This window comes from Marmota flaviventris, chromosome 1 (assembly GCF_047511675.1).
Source record: "Marmota flaviventris isolate mMarFla1 chromosome 1, mMarFla1.hap1, whole genome shotgun sequence".
Lineage (NCBI taxonomy): Eukaryota > Metazoa > Chordata > Mammalia > Rodentia > Sciuridae > Marmota > Marmota flaviventris.
The window spans coordinates 18830429-18858046 of record NC_092498.1 but is presented as its reverse complement, the minus strand read 5'-3'; the positions used below and the strand labels follow the sequence as shown (position 1 = coordinate 18858046).

The window sequence follows — 27618 nt, the reverse complement described above, 5'->3', positions numbered from 1 at the left end:
TACTTCCACTCCATATGGGTATATTCATAGGCATTAAATAGTATTGTTTTGCAAGTTGGTAATGTTTTTATGTGTGTCAATACCGTGTGGAGTAATTTGCAAATTTTTTTCATTCAACATTGTTTTTGATAATTTCTCAAGTTTGTTTATTATGATTATTGAATAGTTACAGTATCCTATTATACAAGTACACTACTTATGCCTTGTACTAACAGTGGATCTGCAGACATTTAGGTTTCCAAAATTTTGCAAACTACAATGACTATCATCATATGTGTCTCTCTGGATGAGACAGACTCTTAAGAAGGCTTATATAGGGCTAGGAAGATACTGTGTCCACCTATAACTAAAAAAATATATTTTTAAAAAAGAAGGCTTATACAGAGTATATAATTAGAAGTGAAAATCCTGCATTAAAGGTTAAGAGCTTTCCTTTCATCAGACATTATAATTTTTTTCTTGGTGGTTGCCTCATTGTACCCCTATCTGTGTGACTACACCATGGATAATACTTCCAGTTGTACATTTAATTTTAACGAATCTGATGAGTGTAAAACAGTTAAGTATCTCAATTGATTTGCATATTTGTGTATTATTCGCCATTTTTTTCCCTAATATGCTTCCCCCCCATTTTCTGTGTAGGGAGTGATTATACATTGAGAATGGCTTTAATTTTTTAAGTTTTTTTTTTGCAGATATTTGCCTTCAGTCTGTTGACTGATTTTATAGTGTACATTACTGTTTTTGTTTTAAATTATTTTTTCCTCCAATCTGAGATCATAAAGATTTTTCTTCTGTTGGTTTGTCAGAAAGAAGCAATGAGTCAGATGTATGGAGAAAAACAGAAATGTAGAGAAAATATTTAAATTCCTAATACTGCATTGTTGTCCATCAGATCTGTATAATGCATTCCTGTTTAGTTTAAGCTTGTATGACTTTGAGGGTTTTATTATTTATAATCAGTTCTACTTAATATAGATTAGGTCGATTTGGAGTACTGAGCAGGCAGAGAAGGGTGGGTTCACTGTGAGTGTGTGTGTGTGTGTGTGTGTGTGTGTGTGTGTTAAGGGGTATTTTTGTCTATATTGATCCCCTTTCTTGATCTCAGTTCTACCAGGTAGCTGATGTGAATTGCATTTATACAGGCGGAAACTGAAATTTAGAAGTGTTAGTTGCCCTTGGCTGCCAGATAGTGCAAAGAAATCAGGACTTGGACTCATTGCTGTGCTAGCACCCATATGTCTCCATCTTAACTTCTTAAGCACCTAACCTCGATCTTGAGTCCTCAGATAGGTTGCACTAGTGGAGCTTTTGAAAATTCCTCCCTAGTACCTCAGAATCCACGTGGGGTTTGGGTAAATGTTGGGAAGGGTTCCCAGGCCATTGAGCTGCGCATCCAGGCATGGGACGCGCTTCTTCATCCCGTCTTGTGAGCCACGGTGCCCTAAACCTGGCTGTGATCAGAATCTTTGGTGTGCTTGGATGAACACAGATACCTGGGCATCTGGGCAAGTTTACAAAAGCGGAAGTTCAAAGTGGTCCTGTTCTGGCGGCGAGCCTGGGATGCTCCGCTAGGGGGCGCCTCGAGACGCTTCCGGGGGCGTGGCGTGGCCCGGAAGCAGACGGTGGTTTCCGCCCTCGCGCCCGGGCAGGCAGGCTCCGACCGGCCAGTGGAGCTGTAGCCGGGTTTCTGTCCCTCCTTGTGTTCTCGGCCGACAGCATGCTCCAGTTCCTGGTGAGTGGAGCTGCCGAGGAGCGGGACCCGCAGCTCAGGGTCGCCTCGGGATCCGGCCACGCCAGCGGTGGCCCTTGGGCTTTGGGCGCGGGACCGTCCCCGCAGCCCCGTGCCTGTGGTCGCCTCTCGGGGAGGCCTGTGGGTCTTGTTTTTCCTGCCTCTCCCTAGATCCTTTGCCAGCGTTCATCTGCAGGCATCCCAGGTCTTAAAACTTGGAGGGGAGTTCAGGGCGCTCATTGTGTAATCCTCCCTTGCAAGCTTTGTCATTAGACGTCCTTAGTGACTTTTTGTAGTCGTCCCCTCTTATGTGCTCCTGTCCCCCGACAAAGGCCCAGGCCCCATCCTGACTTAGAGCCTGATGGTTGGCCGCCACCTCACGAGGTCAGTGAGAGCCTTCGGCAGCCTCACCCGATCTTTTTATAAGTTTCTGACTTTGAGGAGTGAGTCAGACACTGTTGTACAAGTAATTTTTCCCAGAATCCGTTTTTATTTTAGGCGGGGTGGGGGTATGAGTATAACCATGAGTAAGCAGATTATTTCTCATGGCTGCTATTTGAGTTAAAAATGCATTTTCTGGTGAAGGTCGGTTCCTGAGGACTTGCCAAAGTTCCAAGTGAAAGTTTTTGACTAAATTGTTGTGCATCCAAACTTGATGCTTTCAACCTTTTATTATTGTTGTTGTTCTTGTTGTTATGTAGGGCTGGGGATTGAACCAAGGGCCTTGTGCATGCGAGGCAAGCCCTCTACCAACTGAGCTATATCCCCAGTCCTCACTCTTATTTTATCATCATTAACATCATAATTTTGGTCCTGGTGATTAAACTCAAGGGTGACCTACCACTGAGCTACATCCCCAGCCCTTTTTTTTTTTTTTTTTTAATTGAGACAAGGTCTTGCTAAGTCGCCTGGCTGAGCTGGAATTTGCCATCTCTCTGCTTCAGCATCCCGTGTAGCTGGAATTACAGGTGTGGTTGCCATTATGCCCAACTCAACCTCTACTTCTAATGAGGCAGATATTCTGTATCTTTTAGATGATCAGTGGAAACCCTGCTGTTCTGGGAATGAGTTGATTTCTCAAATGTACTTTGGAAAGATAGCGATTGGTTATTAAGTCCAGTTAACCAAGAGAGAATCCTAGATCAAACTGCTAAACAGGGCTACTCCTTTGCCTGTGGGAGTTTCTATAGTGTCTTAAGTGTTAGCTTAGGAGTTAGGAGTAATTAGCAGCTGCTTGTAGGAAGCACTTAGTTAAAAGCAGTATCAACCTCTAAGTGTATGATGACATAATTGATTGTCCCACTACATCAGTTGCTCATTGATAAACTGAGAGGTCATTGGCCAGTTACAATTAACTTTTTAAGTGCTTTTGCAGCAGAATTGAGTTTATTTGTGCTGTGTATAAACATGGATTCTGATTTGAGAATTCAAAATTCTCAGCATTGAAGGAGAGATGCTGAAGCCATTGATTGAATTCCTAGCTCTTAAGTAACTAGACTCTGTTGCCTCCTGGCCTCTCTCCTACCTGTTGCTTTTGTTGAAAACAGTGGATAGCATTGCTTTTCACACTGAGTCCTCCTCTTTTACATGATTTACTAACTTTGTTAACTTGGGCAAATCTTTCTCTTTGTTTTCAGTCATTTCAACTGTAAAACATGGCTGTCACGTCCTAGTGTTTAAGAGGTTGGACTCCAGAATCAGACTGCTTGGGTTTGAATCCTACCTCTTATCATTCTCAAGCTGTGGGAGTTTGGGTGGGTTATTTAAATTTTCTATGCTTCTGTTTCCTCATCATAGTTTTGTTATAACTTATTAAAAATAAGTTAATATAGTAAATACTTAGTGAAGTTCCAGTGCACTTGTGTTGCTTATATATTCCTTTCTCCTTAAAGTATTTGTCCATAATCCCTATTTCTACAAGTTGTTCCTAGTTTAGCTAAATTATTTTAAGGAAGCTGTTCTAAGGGAAAGCCTAATTGGTATCACTGCTGTGGCTCTGTGCATGCCACTGTGGTACTGTTACTGTTGTTATTTGTTTTTCTGCTTTTGGGCAGCAGTACTTTCAACTCAGATCACCTCATCTTTGATCTTCGTTGGCTTTTGGATCCCGTATCTTGGTACTTTCCAATATTCTTTCATGTTATAACATGCAAAAATTATTTTTTTCATGGAAAAACCCACAGAGTGAAGGTGACCATCTCTGAGTGCTGGCTCTTCCCAGGGCTGAGGTATCATATCTGCTTGCACCAGTTTGGGAAACTGCTCTCATTTCTCCTGGCTGCTTTTCTCTGTTCTTGGTTACTATGTGTTGCTCAAGGCTTAGTCCTTGACCCTCCTTTATCCTCTACAGACTCACTTATAGGGAATGGGTTCCTTTTCATGCCATCACATCTCACCTGTTTGCAGGCAGCTTCTAAAACTACCTTGAGTCCATCCAGTTCCCTGATATCAAATCAGCTGACCTTCTCATGTCTGCCTCTATCTCAGACTCCACCAAATCAGCTGACCTTTTCACTTCTGCCTCTATCTCAGACTCATGTCCAGATCCATTATCTCTTCCTTCCAATTCCTATCCCACCTAATTTTTCTGTTCTCAAATATCTCCCATATTTGAAATGTTGACATAGTCTTTGATTTATTTCTTTTCTTCATTCTTGGGGGTGGTGGTGGTGATTGGTACTGGGTATTGAACCCAGGGGCACTTTTATTTTTAATCTTTTTATTTTTAATTTTGAGACAGTGTCTCACTAAGTTGCTTAGGAACTCACTGAGTTGCTGAGACTAGTTTTGAACTTGTGATCCTCCTGCCTTGGCCTCCCTAGCAGCTGGAATTCCAGGTGTGTACCATGGCACCTGGCTTCTTCATGCTTCATATTATTTTCCTGCTATATAATCTTGAGCAAGTTTTTTAATTGCTCTCTGCCTCAGTGTTCCCAACATGAAACTGGACAATGCTGATATCTGCTTGTAAGGTTATATCAGTTCTACCTGGTACACCCTTTTCCAGAGTGACACTGGTTTTTCATGAATGTCTCTATTTAATTTACTGGTGCAATTAAAGATGTGAGTTAACTCATGAAAAAAAAGAATTAGAATGTTACCTTGCATGTAATAAGCTGTCAATAAAAAAATTTTTTTGAGCCATTTAGTCTCGTTGCTTATTTAGGAAAAGTTCTCTCTGTTCCCCCTACTACTTTTGCAGAGTGGATAGTTTTCATTCCACTCTCAGACTAGTTAGCTGATATAGAATTTATTATATTTTGAATTGGAAGGGTTATTTTAGGCTCTTCATTTTAGCTAATATGCTGACGGTTAATCTCAGCTACTAAAGGCCCTAGGAAGGGTATGTACAAGGCACTTGGTCAATACTTCGTGATTGATTTTGTTTAAAATTGGCTCTCCAGATTAGTGGGCTGCTTCTGCAGATTCAACTGTGGATCAGAAATATTTGAAAAAAAAAATTGCATTTGTATTGAACATGTAAATTTTTTCCTTGACATTATTCCTAAATAATACAGCAAAATGACTATCTAAAAATATAAGTAATCTGGAGATGATTTAAAGTATACAGGAGAATGTGTATAGGTTACCATGCCATTTTATAGAAGGGTCTTGGGCATTTGCATATTTGGTAGCTGAGGGGGTCCAGGAACCAGACCCCTGTGGATTGGGACAGCTATATTTAATTGCAGGTCTTTGTCCTTTGCCTCATTACTACTCTCAGTCATAATTCAACTGAATATTTGCCTCAGCTTCTTTGAGAACAGTCAAACCAGTTCTACATGGTATACCTTTTTCCAGAGTGTTAACTGGTTTTTCATGAATGTCTCTATTTAATTTACTGGTGCAATTAAAGATTTAACAGTTTTTATCCCCTTATTCTTTCTTTTTTTTATTCTATAAGCAAAATTATTGAATATAAAATGTAGCTTACTCTTAAAAATGTGCTTCTCTGTGGCATTAGTAGAAGGAATATAGATTATATCCTTAGATTTTCATTTTAATGTACAGAATGAGTTTTATTATCACTTGAAGTATTGTTAAACTCATTTGAAAATGTTCTCCGCATCAGGTTTAAAAACTAAGGCACAAAAAAAAATGGTGACTTGTTTTGTGCCTCCATAGAATGTAGAAGTCTTTTGACTGCTTCTCTAGCTGAGTCTGAAATTGAGAAATAAAATTACCAACTTTATTAGTAATATTTAATTTTGTTTTGTCTTTCTTCTTAGTGTAGACTTTCTTACCTTGGGCCATGAATCATTTTTAGGTACCCTCTTGAATGCTAGTTGAAGCTATATTTGCTAAGTAAAATGAGATTATTTTTAGATTTCTTAAATGGTATGTCACTTTTGAAAATGTAATTGATGAGTCATAGTTCAGACTTGTCACATACTTTGGGCTATTGTCAACCGCTGTAAGTTATTGCCAGGAGCCTACTCCAAAAATATATTGTAACTTTATTTGCTAACAACTTTTTGATTGGGGAAGGAATTGAACAAGAGTCAGTTTACTTTGGATTTGGCTTTGTTCTTTTAAGAGTTTGTGCTTTTTTTACGTTAATAGTTAAAGTATTGTGACTGATCTGCTCCTGTATGTCCAAACAACAACAACAAAAAATGCTGAAAACATTTTTCATGGAGTGTTCATACGGAGCCAATTATCTGACTTTTTCATTCAGTTTATCTCCCTTTTTCATTTCTGACATTTCCATTCTTTTTAAACATTTGTCCATTCTGGAAGCCTCAAAATTGTCTTTGATTTCTTTAGGTTCATCCCAGTGACTGACGTTATTTTACCAAATTTTAATAACTTTTTCAGCTTTGAGATCCAATTCATCCATTTAAGATGCATAGTGTTTTGTTTGTTTGCTTATTTTTGTATCGGGGATTGAATCCAGGGAGCTTTACTGCTGAGCCACATTCTCCAATCCCCATTCTGGTTTTGTTTTGTTTTGTTTTTGTTTTTTTGAGACAGAGTCTCCCTAAGTTGCTAAGGCTGGCAGAGAAACTTGGGTTCCTCCCGCTTCAGCCTCCCCAGTCACTTGGGATTACAGGAGCATGCCACTGTCTCCATGCCTGGCAAATTCAGTGTTTTTTAATATGTTCACAGACTACACACATCAACACTATCTCATTTTATACCTAATGTCTCATAACCTCAGAAAGAAACCCTGTACATACTAATATTCATTTCTCATTTCCCTCTCCCCCCAACCCTGGGCAACCATCAATTTATTTTCTGTCTCTGTGAAATTGTCTATTCTGGGTATGTCCTTTAAATGGAATCATACAATATGTGGGTTTTTTTTGGATTGCCTTTCACAGTGTTTTCATGATTCATCTATATCATGGCATGAATCAGTGCTCCATTCCTTTTCATGGCTAAATAATATTACATCCTATGGATATACCACATTTTTTAATCACTTCACTTGTTTATGTACATTTTAAGTTTTTTTCTACCTTTTGGCTATTAATAATCTTGCTAGGAATACACAAGTTTCTTTGTGTGTATGTATGTTTCACTTAAGACTCTTAGGTGTACACTCTTATTTATTTATTTATTTTAGTTGTAGATGAACACACCACCTTTATTTTATTTTTTTATTCTTATATGGTGCTGAGAATTGAACCCAGTGTGAGGTACTCCACCACTGAGCCACAGCCCTAACCTCAAGATATATGCTCTTAAATGGAATTGCGGTATATATGTTAACTGTCTGCTGAGCTTTTTTGAGGAACTGTTAGCCTGTTTTCCAGTGTCACTGTATTGTTTTACATTCCCAACAGCATTTTTTAAAAGTTCCAATTTCTCCACATTCTCAGCCACATTTGTTCATTTTTTTTGACTACAGCCATTCTAGTGAGTGTGACTTGGTGTCTCACAATAGTTTTGATTTGCATTCCCTCAGTGGTAATTGATGTTGAGCATCCTTTTATGTGCTTACTGTCTTTTTGTTTTTTCTTTGGAGAAATCCTTTCAAAACTATTGCCTATTTTTAAATTGAGTTATTTGTCATTTTTACCATTTGATTGTAAGAGTTCTTTATTCTTTTTTAAAAATTTATTTATTTATTTTTCATTTGTTTTAATTAGTTACATATGACAGTACAATGATCTTGACATATCAGATGGGGTATAATTTCTCATTTTTCTGACTGTACAGGTTGCCGAATCACATTGGTCATGCAGTCACGTATATACATACAGCAATAATAATATCTATTTTATTCTGCTGTCTTAATACAAGTATCCCAGATATATGATTTGCAAATATTTTATCTTATTCTGTGGGTTTTCTCTCTCCTTCCTTCCTTTCTTTCTGATGTTCAAAGCCAATCATTTATCTATTTTATTATTTGTTTATGTATTTTGCAATGCTGGGGATCAAACCCAGGACCTTAAGCATGCTAGGCAAGCCCTTTACCATTGAACTACACCCCAGCCTGTTTTTTTTTCTTTCTTAATGATAATCTTTGAAACATAAATATTTTTAATTTTGATGAAGCCTAATGTGTCTATTTTTCCTTTTGTCATTCTATGCTTTTGGTATCATAACTAAGAAAACCATTGCCTAGCCCCAAGTTGTGAAAGTTTACTTCATTTTTTCCCCCATTTTATAGTTTTAGCTCTTATAGTAATTAGGTCTTTGAGTTAATTTTTGTGTATGATGTGAAGTAGGGATCCACTTTTATTCTGTTGTCTCAGCACCATTTCTTGAAAAGACTATTCTTTCCTCATTGATTGCCTTAATACCCTGTTGCAAATTACTTGACCATGAATGTAAATGTTTGTTTCTGGATTCTTCATTCATGTTTGCTTGTTTTCTCATGTTACCACATTAATCTGTACTTAGCTTTTTTGAGGTGAATGCTTCCAAAGCTGGGTTTTCATCCCATTTCTGCTGTTGGAGGATAGTCACTGGCTACCATATTATGGGAATGAAACTCCTTTGCTTGTTTTTTAAGGTCTGTCAACTAGCCCTGCTGAGCTCTACATGCATATTGTTCTCCATTCCTTACTCAATTCCTCTTTTCTAATCAGGCCTTTTTCTTTTGGGGGGAGCAGGGGGTGCCAGGGATTGAATTCAAGGGCATTAAACCACTGAGCCACATCCCCAGCCCTATTTTGTATTTTATTTAGAGACAGGGTCTCACTGAGTTGCTTACTGCCTTGCTGTTGCTGAGGCTGGCTTTGAACCTGATCCTCTTGCCTCAGCCTCCTCAGGCGCTGGGATTACAGGCGTGCGCCACTGCACCCAGCTAGGCCTTTTTCTTTTATTCTAGTCATATCCTTATTCCCATCTTGTGTCTTGCTTCTCCACTGTCAGTTCCCCTTCCAGTTCTTTGGCCAATTTAAATTTTAACACTTCCTCAGCATATTTAGAGCCTTATTAAAGACACAACTTATAATACATCCTTTCCTTTCAGGTGGTTTCTTAACTATATCATTCATTTTCCCTCTTAATGCAGACCTTGTTCTAGTTGTTGGAGCATCTGTACCATTCAAGATCCTGTGCTGGGTGCTGCCTACTGTTGTTATATAATTGCCATTATGTAGTATTTCTTCCTGTGTATCATATAAATTCTCTTAGAGACAAAGTAAACCTTTTGCAGGGTTGACTATGAAATTAATTTTAGTATATAGGAACCTGCAATCTCTTAAAATTTGGGGGGCCAGATATATTTGGGAAATTAGGTTACTTTTTGATTATAGAAGAATAATAAGCTACATATAACTTGATACTTCAATAACTTAGAAGGGTCTGGGATAGCAGTTTGTAAGCAAATTCACTAAAAAATTTTGCTGTTAAACATTTTTCAGTGGGGTTGAGGGCGGATCTTATAAAGATTTCTATTTCTATAGCAAAAAAATTATTCACACTAAAATGTGATAAAGACTATAAATAGTCATATATCTGTTTAAGTCAGATGTGATTTTGCTGCCAAATAAGATCTAATTGCAGAGCTGGAAAATGCCATTCCTCTATTATTCACTACTCTGAGCTGGTCTCCACTCCTCTTCCTGGGCTGTTAGCTCCAGCATCTTCTTTCTACCCATTCATCCCCTATACCATTTCCCTCATCTCACTCCTCCTTCCCTGGGCCTCTAGTGTTCTACTGTTTATGGTTTCTGGTGTGTTTTTGAGAAGCAGATATTTTTTCAAATTTCTAAAATCTCAAAATCCTTGCAGAGAGGGTATGATAGTAACATATTTACTGAAGAGCTTGGAAAGGTAGCATTTCACTTCTTTCTGTGATCTCATCTCTCAGGGAATGCTTATGCATAGTAAGGACCCAGGTGTATTCTGTTTCTCTGTATGCACTTCCAGTTTGAAGATAAGGTTAGACTATACCACATATGGCTGATAATACATTAAGTGCCACACTTCGGTTTTCTGTTTTATCCTCTCTATTGTGATTGGACAAAAGCAACATTGATTAAACAAAATGATGAAAAACTGGATGCCAGTTTGAATTTATGAAATTAGAAATTAAGCTTTAGATGGAGGTTCTTAATTACTAGGAGAAAAAAACAATTATCATTAAAATTTGAAGCTAAGGGGCTCAGTTGATAGAGTGCTTGCCTTGCATGCACATGGCCCTGGATTCATTCCCCAACACCACAAAAATTTTTTTTTTAAGTTAATGAACTTTGGCCCTTTTGGCATATAGGGAATACTCTAGATTTTCATGAAACAGTTTTTGTTAAGGAAGATAGTTACCCAAGGGGATAAACGTTTATAGTTCTCCAAAAATTGTGACTGTTTCTCTCAGCACTGAGTTGGATCCCTGTTGCCCACTTAGCCTAAGTGTTCTGCCCATCAGACTTCACCATGGCAGGGGGCTGATAAGCTCAGTGGTGTGTCAAAGTTTCCTAGTCATTACATATTGTACCTTTTGAGTGCTTATGTATTTTTTTTTTTTTTTGAGAGAGAGAGAGAATTTTTTTAATATTTATTTTTCGGTTTTTGGTGGACACAACATCTTTATTTTATTTTTATGAGGTGCTGAGGATCGAACCCAGCGCCCCGCGCATGCCAGGCGAGCATGTTACCGCTTGAGCCACATCCTCAGCCCGCTTATGTACTTTTGAGTGCTAATGTCCTGTGCTCCTTATGAATGACCCTGGATAAGTTATTTTACTCTCTGGACCTTAACTTCCTCTTTTGAAATATGAAGAGATTGAAATGTGAGAGTCCCTTCCTTCTCTAAGATCCTGTGATTCAACTGAATAATTTTTATTTGATGTAGAGAGGAATAGCAGTATCCACAACTGAAAAATTGCAGCATTCAACAACAAAATCTGCTTGGGCTTCTAGAGTTTATATTCTGGTATTTATGGGATTTGTGAGGGGACAAAGAGAATTTAGAGTAGATTTATTCATTGCTACCATTCTTTCTTTCATATGCTCTTTAACATTTTGAGGGAAGTTACATCTGTATTTATTTTATAGAAGAAAAATGTGCATCTCATGCTAAACAATCCTAAGCTAGACATCAAGCTTCTTTACCTGTCCTGAGCTCCTGAGAAGGATCTTATCTGTGTATTGTGGTTTGGTCTCAGTTGGCACAGGACTCGGTATGCAGTGTAACTCTTCCTGTTCTGTTTTTTCAGCTTGGATTTACTTTTGGCAACGTGGTTGGAATGTATCTGGCTCAGAACTATGACGTAAGTGGCTGTCTTCATGTTTCATAGTGTCTTTTCTTTGTTGAGGTAAAGTGTGCACTTTTGGGTAAATGAAATCTTAAGTCTGAGGAGAAAATCCTGAATTTTATAGAAAGCTTTTCTACTGTTTGAAAAAAAAAAATTTTTTTTTTTTTAAATTTACAGAAACATCTGTCCTCCACATTACCACAAGAGGGCAAAATCCCGTCAGTTTAGGTGGTCTCAGGATGATCCTAAGTAGTGCTCCCTAGCCCAAGTATTATTAATTTGTTCTATGGAAAATCATGTGATAGGTGAGAATTTAAAGATTGATTGGATAATCTTTTCAGTCCTAACCCAGTAGTAGAGATGACTGAAAATTCTGGAGATGGAACAGGGCAGTGTAACATGTTTAAGGACAGAGTTTGGTGAAGTGGGAAGTCATATTAGCCTTGCTTTATAAATGGGTAAGTTGAAAGCCAGAGGCATTTTAAAAAGACAAGCGAAAGAAAGATATTAACTTTTGATTTGTTTTGTAGTAAAGTTTTTCACTTTGTCAACCTTCATTTGAGTCATCTGGCTTTCTAGACAAGGGCTTTACTGCTTTCTATCACATTTATTATTTACATATACAACTTTTACTTGGCATCAGATTGAGGGGACTAAGTGTGTGTTCAAAAGGAGAATCAGGGTCTGGCTTTCAGAGAGAGAACATTAACTTACAACCTCTGCTATTTTTTGTATGTAGTTATGAGGCTAAGAAATACTGCTGTTGAGCAGATCTCTTTCATAGGAAAATAAAAACTTGTAAAACCACCTTTGGAGAAAGAGAAGTAAAAGAATATTGATTAGGTAGATACAATAATCCTTACAATAACCATTTTTCTTTTTAAAGATACCAAACTTGGCTAAAAAACTTGAAGAGATTAAAAAGGATTTGGAAGCCAAGAAGAAACCCCCTAGTTCCTGATGCCCACTCCAGCCCTACGTTCTGGATACTCTGATTCTGCCGCCCCTGAGGGGCCTCCTGTACCATCTGATCCCAAAGCTTTTGTTTTCATCTTTTCATCTCCAGCCACAGCAATTTTCTTCTTTGATAGATCCAGTGTTGCCTCAGAGCAAAAGTGGGGCCATAAGTTAAGAACTACCCTTTATGTGTCCAACAGCCTTGCCTCTTCCCCCGCCCTTCCTTCCAGCTGACTGGAATTATGGTGCTAGTTTAGCAAAGTCGCTTCTCCCCTGTTGTTTGGGATTTCTACTACCTTTTGTCGAAAGAAAAATTAGTGAGTTTTTTGTATAGCTGATCAGATACAAATAATGCTAATTTCATAGTTTTGCAGTTATAATGGGTGCTTGTTAAACTAATTTGTTATTAAATTTTGTTGTTTCAAAGTAATTAAAATTAATATCTAGAATCCAGTTTCTGTTGAATTATCCATTTATTTTTACTGTTGTCAGGCAGCTCCATAGTTGATAATTCAACTAATAAATCAATTTGCTATTCATGAACTGAGACACTCTATTCTAAGAATCTTATCAGTAACTGGGGAATTAAAAAATATGAAAAACAATGGTTTTTGTTCTAATGACATTCACAGTCTATTTAGCATGCATGTTTTTCCTTAATGATGTATTTGATCTGACTCTTTTTCTTCAAAAGAATCATTCTTGGGATTACAGGTACATTTGACATTTTATCATGGGTAAGTGTGAAATTGTTGATAAAGGAAATGTTAAGACTTTTTACATTAAAAGATATATTTACAGTATAACTTCATAGTGCTTCTCCTAAGAAAAATGTAGTTCCACGTATAATTTTTTTTTTAATTGAAGTCTTGTTGCCTAGGCTAGTCTTGAACTCCAGGGCTCAAGCAATCTCCCCACCTCAGCCCCCTGAATGCTGGGATAACAGGTACATCAATATGCTGGCCAGTCTTTTTTTTTTATTTATTTAATTTTTTTTCTAGTACTAGAGATCAAACACAGGACTTCACACATGCAGGGCCAACACACTACAAGTACATCTCCAGCCCTTTTTTATTCTTTTTTTTTTTTTTTTGTGATACTGAAGATTGAACCCAGAAGCACTTTCCACTGAGCTATATCCCAGCCCTTTTAATTTAAGACAGATCTTGCTAAATAGCTGAGGCCAACCTTTAACTTATGAGCCTCCTGTTTCAACCTTCTAAATCACTAGGAATACAGATATGCATCACCATGTCCAGCTTTTATTTTGAGACAGGGTCTTGCTAATTTGCCCAGGCTGTCTTGAATTTGTGATCCTCCTGCCTCAACTTCTCAAGTAGCTGGGATTATAGGTGCCCCATTACTAGTTTGAATTTTTTTAATTAAAAATATTTTAGTAGGTAACTTTTCCAATGAGTGAAGATACAGAAGTGATTTCATGTAAATACAGGACCTGTCTCATCCCTATCCTCTTTATTTTTAGCTCTTCTTCCTTGGGCAGTCACTGTTACACATTCCCAGTTTACTTTTGAGGAAGAGTCTGTTCCTAAACATGTCTATATGCAAATGGTAACAAACTATACATAATTGTTTTTCTTAATGGAGCTCATTCTGTATCAGCATTTAAGGAACAAGAAGCCTTACTTCTTTTTTGGCTGTATACAGTTCTATTGAATGGATGAACCATAATTAATCTGTTACTAAAGATTGTTTAAATTGTTCTTTTCTATTACATTGATAACATAAAACCTAATGTTATTATGTATACCTCTGCAGGATATAGCTGTAAGATATAAGTCCTAAAACTATATTTACACTTATAGAGGTAAATATCCATTTCATTTTTTGTTTCAGAGGGCTTGTTGGGTAGCTTTGTCAGTAATACCTTTCTGAAGGCATTTTAGCAGAATCAAAACACTGGAAGGATTACTTAGAGACAACTTTTTTTAGTGATGACACCAACCCTATATGTGATTCCAAAATAAAGTGATTCTGATTTTCTTTGAAAACATACATGATGATAAATTTTATCCCTGTAAAGATCATCCTCCAGTGAGACAGATTAGGATCAAATTATGGTTTGGCTTCTCCCTTGCAGTGGGAAGTGGGCAAATGGCTTATTCTTTCTGAAACTCTGCATTAATCTGTAAGATTTGGATGTAATACCTACCTCATAGGATTTTCATGAGAAATAAATAATGTATATGGTGTGCTTTGCAAATTGTCCAATAAATAGTAGATATTAGTCCAAATATGTTGCTTTTGGTCAGGATATTTTTGTATTTCTGCAATCACTTTTGGAACCAGTGCATGAACATGCAGAATGTGGTGTTATTCTGTGGTGTTAGATATTGATGAAAGTTCACAGTATCCACCTTAATCATATTGCCTCACTCACAATTTGATCTTGAATAATCAGAATTAACTACAGCCTTGAAGAATGAAGGTCCACTATTATGAAATAGAAAACTTCAGGATTGATATTGGAAACTTAATAAGTACATTAAACTTGAAAGATTTAGATTTAGGCAGCAAAATAAAACCAAATTAATCATTTAAAATTGTCAAAAAAGGGCAGAATTCTATGAGTTGAGCTTACTACTTGACATCTGTAGGCTTTTCTTATTTGGTATTTTACAGAATTAAGCAGTTATCTGCTCAGTTAAAGGAGCAATTTTATTTTTCTAATTCAGTTTTCATCTGTATAACTACAGAGAAGCTGTGTGGCTTTCCTAGTTGTCTGTACATATTAGTTCGTATGTATATGTGTAATGTTTTCATTTCCACTGAGCAGTTCACGCCCTAGATACTGTAATGGTGTTTGTTTTTCTGCTGAGGTCTCCCACATTTAAGTGCTTTTTCTGAGCTATTCCTCTTGAAGGAACACTGTATACTATACTGGAGCAAATGAGACTTCTGAAACTTCCAGTCTGGGTTTTGCACGTAGCATTGCCATTCCTTGTGCAGATGAATGGATTCTTTTTCTCCACTTTAGGGCCTTGCCTTATGGAAAGAAACAGGGCAGTGAAAGGAAAATATTTTGAGGCTTGCCTATAGGGAGTATGTGACACTTAAAATTTTAAATGTTCAGCTTATACTTTTCCTAAATTTGGTTGCAACATTCAGTTAGGTACAAAAGTCCTAATGGGTGGGTGGCTTGTTGTACAAGGCACTGGATAAGAAAAAAGAACTGAGAAAAGGGAGATTTTGTGGAAAGTGCCCATCCAGGGTGGAGTGTTGCAAAACCTGGGTCCTGGGCCTGTAGAATCACTGCCTCAGTGATAGGACTGTGTGAAAGTGGAGTCACACTGTCATACATGTACAGTTGTTCAGAATTGGGACAAAAGAAAGGTGCCATGTAATCAGTTGAGATGTGCTCAGCATTCCTTCAGTGAGGGCAGCCCCAGGGTAAGCTACCAGTGTACTCAGGGTCTCGGTTCCCTTTGTCTTCTAATGGTTTAAGCATCTTGGCAATATGGTGGGATGTTCTTAGAAATATTTTTTCAAACAATGTAGTCCCCACATGCAAATGGCCAGCTATATTCATTTGGTATACACAGGGGATTTGTTCTAGCCCCCCTCCTCACTGCCATGGACACCAAAATCTGCAGATGCTCAAGTTCCTTATATGCAATGGTATAATATCCTCATATAACCCATAACATCCTCCTGTGTTCTTGAGATTACTTATAACAATACAATGTAAATGCTATGTAAATAATGACAGGGAACAAAGTCTATATGCTCAGTACTGATGCAATTTTTAAAAAATATTTTCAGTCCAGTATGATTGAAGCTACTAAGGCAAAACCTGTGGATACAGAGGACAGCTATACTTCATTTGATGTTCAGCTAAAGAAATAGGGATCTATTCTGACATTGAAGGGAAAAGTAGCAATTTTTAAAAATTTAAACATGGTGGCATATGAGTCTTTGTGACATGTAAATGCCAGTGTAAGACTGTATACCATGTACTTTGGTGACTTAAAGGAATTTCAAAGGCAACCTTGACTGAGCAAATTTAATATGTAATTGACTTGAGAATAAGATGCAACTAAGTGGCTTTCACTCTCAGTTTCATAATCAGGAAAATTACCTGGTATGAGATGATCATCTAAAGCTTTTTCATCCATGTACATTAAAAGATAAAAATCAAATAATATGAAGAGACAAGACTACTGAGAAGGGCTAGAAGTTATCCAACAGTGGGAGGACAAGGAGTTTTTTTGTTTCTGTTTTTGTTTTGGTACTGGAGATTGAACCCAGGGGTGCTTAACCACTGAGCCACATTCCCAGCCCTTAAAATTTATTTAGAGACAGGGTCTCTATAAGTTGCTTAGGGTCTCAGTAAGTTGCTGAGGCTGACTTTGAACTCAGTCCTTCTGCCTTAGCCTTCTGAGTCACTGGGATTACAGTCATGAATCACTGCACCTTAATAATTAATAACTCCTAGGCATTATTAATTATATCTTCCATTTCCTGTCACTGGAATGGGCAATCTCATTTGACTTGAATCTGGATTTAGGAAAAAATGGTACTGTTCTTAAGAGCAGCCAGTAGAACAGATTGAAACAAATGAGATTTCTAAACCAGCGGGTTGAATACACCTGCTAATGGAGCATTGGCTGCAGCTGCAGTGGGAAATTGGCACCGCTTCCCCTTTAGCAGTGACTCAGGGTCCCAAGTAGCTGAATAGTGCTGAACAGTGGCCAGTAATCCACTTAAGTTCTAAGTCAACTTATTCTCTTTATACTTACACTCCTGGAATCTTACTGATTTTCTGTACCTTTGTCTTGTTTTCTGACTTGGCGTAGGGTCTGTGTAGGGTTGAGAAATATGATGATTTGGCTGCCTTGACAATAGTAACAACACCTGACCTTTGAAGCAGATTGATTGGAGGGATGCTGACTTGATCAAACCAGTTGTAGCATACCTAACAATGGGCATTTCATTTGATCCCTGAGATCTTTACTATTAAAATTGGCCAGATATCGACTAAGCTAATAAGCAAGACAAAAGCAGTAGCATTCCCAGTTAGACATGGCCAATCACATTTTGTATCCACAGGGGATTTGTTCTAGCCCCTCTGTGGTTGGAGTGTGTTAACTGGCACAAAAAACAAAAACAAACAAAAAAACCCAAAAACAAAAACAAAACAACTTTATAACTCAGACACTTGATAAACTAAAGGAGTGATTTTATAGATAAATTATTGTGGGAAAACTTCACATGATATTGACAGTATCTTAAAATTAGTTACTACAGTGCAAAACTATGGGGGACTATTTTTTCCTTAAGATGTATTAAGTAAGCAACTGATTGTTGAAATTGGAAATACTTAATGACAACAAACTTGGAGGGATAGAGAGCTATATCCAGCCATGCAACAAGGACATCTCATGGAAAAAATTGCTTGATCTACAGGAGGAATAAGGCCTTGCCTTGCAGAGTGATTCTTATTGGGAGCATTTATTGAGCAGGTACAGCTTACTACATCATAGAAGTTGCCAGGGGAATTCAAGAGATGCAGGTATTTCCTTCCCCTCAGGGGACTTATCAACAGGAAAAAGTGATTGGCATGTTGGACCTTTGGGTTATACTTATGTACTTTGTCTTCTCAGGAATGAACTACTCATTAAATCCAGAAGCAAGCCAGCATGATACCAATAAAAGTGATGTGGTCTTAATTATAGTTTTGATCTCCCTAACAAGACAGGTATGAATGTTTTCCCTCCCTCCCCACCTGTAGCCAAGGCAATGGTATTTCCAGTTAGTGAGTGGAGAAAGAAGCTAATTCAATGTGTCTTTTTTCTACTTCCTTCTCCTTTGATAAAGTGAATGATACCAGCTTTTCTTCTAAAGAGGAAAACTATTTCTTTACAGAATTTGGTGTCAAAGGGGAGCCATTGGAAAGATGGAGCCATTTTTTAAAACTGAATCAAGATAGTAATAAAAGAGGCTTTTTTTGTGAAGAGAACTTAGGATAGAAAACTTGAGATGGCTCAAGTTCTGGGTAAGGTTCCCTCAAAATAGAGTCGCTCTTTTCACCATCTGCATAGGTAGAACGATGTGCATATCTCCTTCAGCTCCTAAGGAGCCACTACAAATAACAAAACCTAGTGAGGCCAGTCAGTTTGAGAGGCTTCGCCCTTCAGGGGCAATTAAGACAGGCTTTCTTTTTTTCCTGTCTTAGGAAGAGTAGATAGGAAAGACTGGACCCAAGGAAGACAGATCAGTTTTTGGTTTCTTGAGCTGTGATGCTAAGGCAGGTAGGCAGCCAGGAAAGAAGACATCAACCGCCCAGCCCATGCCTGTGGTGATTGCAGGATCCCTGCACTTCAAGGTTTAGGTGGCAGGATCTTCTGGCACCGCTGCCTTCAGTGTGTTTCTGGGGCATGCTCCTGGTAATTTTCTTTGCCTGTGGTTCAGATTGTGCTCAGCGCAACTCCTTCAACTGAGCCAGGTTGTCCACTTGTGTTAGGCCTGATTGGTGATGTTATTGACCTTCGCCCAGGCTGGAAAAGTGTCCAGGTGGAAGAGGCTAACGCCCCAGGTGTTGATGGCCACCATCACTATCACCAGGCCAATGACATTGACTCCCAGGCCAGCTTTCACCTGCAGGACACAAGCCAGCACAGATCCCTAAGTGAGCGCTTCCTGGGCTCCCAGCTAAGCCTTGCTCCACCCAGGTGGCCCTGATTGTTCACTGACTGCCTGGGATGCTCAAGTGTTGCATTATGGGGTGGCACAGGACCGTGGAAGGACCAGAAAAATAGGAGGGATTAGGGCTGGGTGAGGACAATTAGAATCATCTCCACTTCTTGCCTGTAGTCTTCCCTCTAGGAAGTGGAATCCCAGGAAGTCTGTTAGTTATTTAGGATGTTGAGAGTTATTTTTGCAGTGAAATGTGTTAACAAAATTAAACAGCTCTTTAAAGCAGGAACTTCTCAGAGCCTTATGTGCTCATACACACAAGGAACTTGCAGGGGTTATATTATATGAAGGCTTTGCCACTGTTACCTTTTTCCCTCGAGGGAACAACTTAGGGAAGTAAAGTGTCTTGGGTCACCTGGGGCAGCAAGTCAGCTGCCTCTGCTCAGCCCTTTACTAACAGCATCAGGGCCTTTGCTTCTTCCCCTGGGAATTTTACCTTACTGAGTCCAACCTGTATCATTTCTGAACTGTCATTGACACTGACAAGCTGAAGGGTGATGTGAGGGATGATGGGGGCTAAGCCAGGGCCAGCTGGAAAAATGTGTACCGTGAGGACAGCCGGCATCCTTCCAGGGGGTAACCAGGCACACAGCTTGTAGCTGAAACAGGTCCCCTAGCTGCCAGCAAGTTGGGGAAATTAAAGGGAAAAAACAGATGCTAGGAAATTATACCAAACAAATAAGTAGACATGACCTCTGTACTGCCCTCTGGCTGGAGCCATGGACCCCTCAATCAGGCTGGCTCCCTGGGTCTTTTGGCATGGAGAACAGCCTGTGCTTCTCAACATGTTCTAAGGAGCTAAATTAAGGTCCTTTAGAGCTGAAAGGGACCACAGGGAGAATCTAGTTGGAACCTCCTTAGTTAGCAGATGAGGAAATTAAAGCCTGGAATTAACCCCGCTGGTACTAGAACCCAGGACTGGCTTGCTTCCTGTCATTCAGTGCCTTTGACAAGGACTGTCTCTGATCGCTGGATTCCAGTGTAAATGGCTAGAGGTGAGCAGTGGGGGCACACAACAGAGGAAGCAGAGGCAGAAGAGCTGGGCAGAGTTACTTGAGAAGACTGGGGAGCAGGAATGAGGGACAGCGGTGACTTCCTGTCCTTGAAATAGCACAGATGATATAGATAAGCAACTTGAATCTGCTTCCAGCCTGAAACACTTTCTTCTTTCTCTTCATTTGATATTTTACAGGTCTGCTGAGAACAAGTTTCAACAGTGAAAAATTTCTTTTTCACCTCAGGGTGACTGGCCTCTCTGTATCCGATGGTCAGGCCTCAGTCATTTCTATCAGTTTGTTTATCCTTTCCCCAACCCCCATCAGCTGGATATTAAGAACAGCAGTGAGTATTGGTTGAGGAGTGGTTGAGTCAGTGGCAAAATGGCTCCTCAAAGTCATTTTTTGTGAGCCCAACTGACAATTAGAAATAAAAAGTGATGCCTTATTTTTTTCATTGTTGCTTTAGTGCTTTCTTACTGGGGAAAGAGTCAAGCAGAAGGATCCTACTCTTACAAAACACATTCACCCTAGATTCATATTTCTTATACTCTATTTTCTGTGAATAAACCAGTGCCTTTTTCCTTCTTTCTTTCTTTTTTTTTTTTTTTTTTTTTTTTGTGTGTGTGTGTGTGTGTGTGTGGTGCTGGGGATTTAACCCAGGGCCTTGTGCATGCAAAAGAAGCACTCTACCCCAAACCAGTGGCTTTTTGAATGAATGTCCCCAATAGTCCAATGAAATGGAGAAAGAAGAATGGAGAAATGGAGGCAGAGATTTGTGTAAGCTCATGGCTTCTGGAACTGGGCCACACACAGTGCCTGCACCAGCTTTTTCTATCCATCTGCCCACTTTTCTCCAGAACTGGGGAGAGCACATTATTGCTATTCTTAGAGCTTATGTACCATCCAAGAACCTTTTTATGGGTATCATTCTTTCTACCACAAAGGATAGGATGTTAACAGGTGATAGATACTGCTACAAAAAAAGAAACCTTGGGAGAAGGCCTGCAGCCAGTCTTGCCCACCCTCATGGTGGCTGAACCTGGCGGAAGCAGGCACCTGCAACTCACCATGTCTTTGATCTGGCAGTGCCCATAGCTGAAGACGATGGCATTGGGGGGATTGCCCACAGGCAGCATCACTGCAAAGGAGATGCACATGGTGACTGGGATCAGGGTGTAGAGTGGGTTAATGTGCAGCGTTTCAGACTAGGAGAAGAGAGAATTCACAGAAATGTTAACTTGGACATTAGGCATGCATTTCCTGTGCATGAATTTGTTTTAAATGATGGCACAGTGCAGTCTAGCCTTCACTGGACAGGGCTAGTTGGTTCCCTCCCCTGCAGGGCATGCGCTGCCCTTGGCAACCCAAATTGCTAAAGCTTTGAGGAACTTTCTAGAATGAGTATTTGATTTTTTTAATTTATGCTATTCTAAGGAAGTGGTTCTTAAGCCTTATTATTTAGTTGAAAAATCCTTTCTTCAAACAAAAAAAATCTCATTAATAAGCTGTTTTGATTAAAACAAGTATCCCTCACCCTTGGGGGTATAGTACTGAGGGCTTTTTTTTCTGGGGAGGATAATTGTTTTATTTGGGATTCAAACCCATAGTATTGCTGTCACTGTTGTCAAGTTTTAAATGAGTGCCCTCCCAAGCTCACACACTCAAGGTGATAGAAGAAGTGGGAGACATCTGACCAATGGGCAGAGAGAGTTGACCAATGGGCAGAGGGGAGTTTGGGGTTAGAAGAGCAGGAAGAGGCTATTTTGCTAAGATGGGGAAAAGGCTTCCATTTCCTAGATTTCATCTCCCAGTGTGGACATATGCTGCATTGGGTCAAGTTCATTACGTGGCGGTTGCCCTCTATCCCTTTTCCATTCATAACCATTGGTCTGAGGTCATGGAATAAAGGACCTTGCTCCCAATTCTCAGAACCTTCTGGAGGAGTTGGGCAGAGATAGTAATGATCCTGAGAGCTGTGAGCTTGGTTTTTGCAGCTGTGTGTGCTTTGACTCCATTTTCTGTGGTTACCTCTTTGGCCCTACTGCTAGGTTTTTATCTTAGCAGGGAAAGGTTGATGAGGATTGTGGGGAAATGGAATTCTAGGGTTTTAAGATTGTTTTGTCTATTCTTTTCTTTTTTGGCAGTCTGGATAAAACCCAGAGCTTTGTGCATGCTAGGCAAGATTTCTACCACTGAGCTATGTGCCCAGCCCTTTATATTTTATTTTGAGACAGAGTTTTGCTAAACTTGCAATCCTCCTGCCTCAGCTCCCAAGAGCTGAGATGACAGGTGTGCACCACCACACCTGGCTATTTGTCCATCCTCTTTTTTTCATTTTGGGCTGCCCCTAAGTTAATCTTTTGAAAAAGGATTTCCACAGCTCTTACTATGATTTATTAGTGTATCTTTTATTTATTAATTGCTATTTGAAAACTTTTTTTCAAATTTTGGTTTGAATACCAATCAGTGAAAGCTGTTGTGGGCAGTGACCAGAGAAGAAGGTACAGCCACAGAAGCTGCTTCCTGGAGCTGGCTTGCCGTTGCAGGACCATGACAACTGTTTAGACACCTGGGAGCCCTGCTCTACTTACCAGGCTGCACAGGATGGGCAGGAAGATGGTGATGGTGGCTGGGTTGCTCACAAACTCTGTGACAATGGACACCAGGATACATGCCAGCAGGGTGACAGCCCATGGCGGCAGGCTGCTCAAGGATAACATCTGGTGCCCAATCCACGTGGAAAGACCAGAGCTCTGTAAGAAAAGGTGTTAGAGTAAAAAGGAAGGAGGAAAAGCACATTCCAAAGGGGTTCTTAGACTTCAGAGGGTCAGGAGAGCTGGCTGGAAGGAACCACCAGGATTCATCCAATACTATTTTTAATCTGACTGGAGACAGATGCAGTCCTGATTTTATGTTTAGATCATTTCTGTAGCTCAGAAATTTATGATTGTACAGCATTCAGTCTCAATGTCCTGATCAGTCGGCTGTCATGTGGTGTGCACAGCCACATCTCATGCTGTGATCCTTCCTGGGACTTTTTCTCAGCAGGGGTTGGAGATCTTTACCCCTCATCTTTAGCCCCTCAATATCAGTCTCATCCTATCTCCAGCCTCTGGCACCTTCACACCTCAGTGATGCCCTTTGTACAGAGTCCAGATGTAATCCTTTCTTATGCCTTTGGTACTGGGGATTGAACTCATGTGTACTTTACCACTGAGCTACATCCCAAATCTTTAAGTTGCTGAGGCCCTAGAAGAGAATGAAATTATGTCACTTGAAGGAAAAATAGATGGAGCCAGAAACCATCTTGTTAAGTAAAATAAGTCAAACTCAGAAGATTAAGGGTCATATATTTTCTCTTATTATGGAAACCAGAGAGGGGGGAAAAAAAAAGGTAGGGGGGTATTTCATGAAAACCAAAGGGAGATCAGTAGAGGAAAAGGACCAAGGGGTGGGAGGCAGGAAGAGCTGGGGGTGATATTGGACAAATTATATTGTTCTCTTGTGTGCAAGTACAGATGTGTAACAAGAAATCCCATCACTACAACTATAGTGCACCAATAAAAAATGTGAGAGAAAAAGTCTATTTAATGGGGAAGGAGCCTCCTCCCTGGCCTACAGCATAGTCATTAAGCCCCAACTGTTGGGTTCAGTTCCCATGATGGTTGACAAGTACTATCTTGTCGGTATTTTGTGCATACCACAGATATGAAGGCATATTGCTCACTCTGAACCTTTCCCATTAGCAATATTTGTACATATCCACTCAAATAAATGAATATTCCCACTTTGAATGATTCATTGGATTAGAAGATATTCATCTGCCAATGGTATGTCTCCTCTTCTAAAAAATGAAAGCCACCATTAAGCTTTTGAACTAAAAGCCCCCAGGTTGCCATATGCATTCGTTTCTCTTCTGCTCCCTCTTCCTCTCCCTTCTGTGATTGACATGCTCAGGCTCTTGCTGTGGAACCCCAGACTGCCCAGGCAGGAGGGAAATGGAGAGTAGGGGCAGAAAGCAAGGCGAGTTGTTTTTATGATTCCTCAAGCTAAAGTCCTGCTACTCAAATGTTACTATGCCTTCACTACACTGTCAGCAAGCCACATTTTCTCCTCTTTCCCCAATTCATCAAAAGCTCATCTGATCTCTATGCTCCCTTACCAGCTTCCTGCAAGCTCACAGACAACTGTGATGAAAGATCTCCAGAATTCTCTGTTGTAACCATCTCACCTTGGAAACTTTTCTTCCTTTTTCTTCCAACTGACTGAGTTACAAACTGAATATGTGAAGACTGCATCAATCAATGGTTGGTACAGCACTTGCAGCTGCAGGAACTCTAATTATTCCCTCTCACAACATTAAACCTCACTCATTGGACAAAGGCAGGGGAGGAAGAGCAGTTAGTTGAGTGGAAATAGTACATTTTGTGAAAAAAAAAAAAAAAATGGAGTTTTATTTACCAAATCATCCAAATAGTACTCATAAGTAAAGTGACATAATTTAATGGCAATTATTTTTCCAGCAGAACTCTTTCATGCTATAATTTGAAAGAAGTTGATAAATTAGTCTGCAAAGTTAGACAAAACAAAATGAAGGAAGTCTTAATTTTTTAAGCCCCTGGGTATGAGAACATTTCACATTGAATTTTCCTCACTAGTGTCAACTCTGAAATTATTTCAAACTCAGTAGGAGTCACATAGATTGTACCTGAATTACTAAAGTTTAAAAATTGGCAGAATCAAACCTATCCAAATAGGTTTTACAGAAACATCACCTATACTATCTGAAATACATATACAATTTTGATTTAAAAAGAAAGGTCTTGCTAGGCTAGACTCTAGCCAAAACTAACAACTGAAATTCAATAAAGATAAATATAATATCTTATACTTGGAATTAGAAAGGTTGACAGCACATATGCAGGATGGGTTGAAGGAATTCCAGTTTAATAGTGGCTACCAATGGGAAGGATGAAGGGTTGTAGCTGACGGCTATTTCAATATAAACATTGACTTGAGTGCCCAGGAAGCCCTGTAAAAGCTTCTATAAAATTGTAGGCTGGTGCTTACGTCAGAGGTGGGAGATGGGTTTGGTAATATAATAGTCCATTTTGTAGTAGACTGACCACCCTGGGCCATGTCTGAATAGGCCAGGGTAGGTAAACCACAGTGAGTCCTGAGGTGAGAGATTAGGATGGCAGTCTTTTCTGAGAATGGCTAAAAGAGTGAGGGAGTTCTAGTAGGAAAAACAGATTTAAAAACTATCATTTTACTAATTATTACCTAGGATAGGGTTCCAGAGAACAGAGCCAAAACCAACAATGATGATACATGGAGAGTAAAGAACAAAGTGGGATTTAAATAACTGTTCTTCACATAGGGAGTACCCTGTCATTAAGGGTGTCCAGGCCCTGGCATCCTGGAAAGGACTGTCACCTTGCATAGGAGATGGGGCTCAGTGTCCTCTGAGGATCCTTCCCAGTGTAGGATTCTGTGCCCTGGCAGTCACTGATACTCAGAATGCACAAGTGCAAGTGAAACATGTTTAGAATGGGCTCATTCATATGGACAAGGGAGAGAGAGAAACAGTCTGAACCTTAACCCAATTCATTCTTTTTTTTTACACTGCTTTGTTTTGTTTTTGGCACTGGGAATTGAACTCAGGGGTGTTCAACCACTCAGCCACATCCTCAGCCCTTTTTAAAAATTTATTTTATTTAGAGACAGGGTCTTGCTGAGTTGCTTAGGGCCTTGCTGAGTTGCTGAGGCTGGCTTTGATCTCTTGATCCTCCTGCCACAGCCTTCCAAGCTGCTGGGATTACAGGAATGTCCGGCTCCTACATTTTTTTATTGTTGCATTACAGTTGTACATAATGGTGTGATACGTTGTTATATATTTATACCTGCAAACAATATAACAATATAATTTGGCCAGTATTACTCCCCAGCATTTCCCCTCACTCTCTCCACCTCTCATCCATTGGTCCCTTTCCTCTATTGATCTTCCTTTGATTTTCATGAGACCCCCCCCCACCCTTACCTTTTTATTTTTCTTCTCTAGTTTTTGCATATGAGAGAAAACATATGACCCTTAACCTTCTGAGTTTGACTTATTTCACTTAACATGATGGTCTCTGGTTCTATTTTCCTACAATTGACATAATTTCATTTTTCTCTATGGCTGAATAAAACTCTGTTGTGTATACATGCCACATTTTCTTTATCCATTCATCTGTTGATGGACACCTAGGCTGGTTTCATAGTTTAGCTATTGTGACTTGTGCTGCTATAAATATGTATCACTGTATGAGTTGACTTTCATTCATTAGGGTAAATACTGAGGAGTAGAGTATGGGTCATATGGTTGTTCCATGTCTAGTCTTTTGAGGAGCCTCCACACTGATTTCCATAGCTAACCCAACTCATTCTTAGGACTGTTTTGTATTTCAGAGAAAGCACTTCAGCTCTTTCCCATCACCTCCATTAGAAGGGTCTTATTCCAGACGCTCCCAACTGGGAAACCAAGAAATCTTTACATCAGCTTCGGCAAAGCTTCTCTGAAACGTTCAGTCTATGCTATTGACCCACAGGGACAATCCACTGTATCACTTGGGCTAGTTTCTCAGCCCTTACAGACTCATCTCCTATATCACTGTCAGAGCCCAGGGAATGGCTACAAAATCCAACAAACCTTTTGCTTGTGGCAATGTGGGACCTGCAGAGGAGGTGGCAATACTGGTGTGCCATGACCTGAATCACAGCTGATCTGTAACTGTGTTCCCTGAAGCACTGAGAAGGTCAAGGATGGACAGGACGTCTATCCTGCTCTGTTGCTGTCCATGCCAGTGACTGATACCCACCATCCTCTCCCTCAGCTTCTTTAAGCCTCTTCCCAGGGCTATAATGATTCTCTAGATAAAGCTTCTGGACTCATACTTGACCCTGAAGAGCAGAATTGAGGACTTACCTTGCTGCCAGAAGCCAGGGCATAGCCTCCTCCCACCAGGATGACAATCTCCCAGGGCATGGTTTTCTGGAAGTCCTTCCATGTGATGATGGGCTCAGACTGTAGGGAGGACTCCCGGCTTGTACCTAGATCAAAGGCAGGGAGAGATGGACGTGATTTATGGAGATTTATGGACATGATTTATGAAGATTTAGGGATCTCATGGGTGAATTGGAGGATTTGGGAAATGGCTGTACCGCTTTGTGGGGAGTCTGAAGGGCCTTGGCAAGCCTCCTTTGAATCATTCTTACTTGGGTGTTCTTTGACTAAAGCCATCCCCAGCTTCTCCCCCTGAATATTCCCTTACCGTCATTGTTTTTCCCAAAGCAGGGCTTCTTTGCTGGAATGAGGAAGAGGAGGAAGCCAAGGAAGACAGAGACTGTTGCATCAGTGCGGTAGCCTTTCCTAGCAAAGACACAAGCATGGCTGGAGGAGGGGTTGGGAATCCTCGGAAGTATTATGAATAAGAAAGTCTGTCTGAACACGGTGCCTCTCTTTAGGACAGTCTAGAGATGACAGCAACCTGACTTCTTGCCAGTTGCTGGCAAGCTGTGC

The 27618-nt window shown here is 39.7% G+C and overlaps 2 protein-coding genes across 3 annotated transcripts in view; one reads left to right on the top strand and one right to left on the bottom strand.

The window, feature by feature from the left end:
• The first annotated feature begins 501 nt into the window (after positions 1–501).
• On the top strand, positions 502–12798 carry Stmp1 (short transmembrane mitochondrial protein 1). The gene is made up of 5 exons (XM_027952161.2): positions 502–550; positions 1330–1400; positions 1493–1735; positions 11350–11403; positions 12275–12798. Exons 1-5 carry the CDS (start codon positions 502–504, stop codon positions 12347–12349), a joined length of 492 nt encoding a protein of 163 aa, XP_027807962.2. The 3' UTR covers positions 12350–12798.
• Positions 12799–18822: 6024 nt separating this feature from the next.
• Positions 18823–27618, bottom strand: part of Slc13a4 (solute carrier family 13 member 4) — a 42041-nt gene continuing 33245 nt past the window's right edge. For both annotated transcript variants that reach the window (XM_027952184.3, XM_027952183.3), the window contains 5 exons: positions 27371–27468; positions 27025–27149; positions 22649–22810; positions 21125–21262; positions 18823–18960 (listed from right to left, as the gene is read on the bottom strand). In XM_027952184.3, coding sequence (XP_027807985.2) covers positions 18823–18960; positions 21125–21262; positions 22649–22810; positions 27025–27149; positions 27371–27468 — 661 coding nt within the window. The remainder of the gene's footprint in view (positions 18961–21124; positions 21263–22648; positions 22811–27024; positions 27150–27370; positions 27469–27618) is intronic.

Excerpts from the sequence above, each read along its gene's own strand:
- Stmp1 (XM_027952161.2), top strand. The coding sequence starts at position 502 with ATGGATAATACTTCCAGTTGTACATTTAATTTTAACGAATCTGATGAG. Across the intron at positions 1,736-11,349 it reads ACAGCATGCTCCAGTTCCTG|CTTGGATTTACTTTTGGCAA; the intron begins GTGAGTGGAGCT and ends CTGTTTTTTCAG. Across the intron at positions 11,404-12,274 it reads ATCTGGCTCAGAACTATGAC|ATACCAAACTTGGCTAAAAA; the intron begins GTAAGTGGCTGT and ends TTCTTTTTAAAG.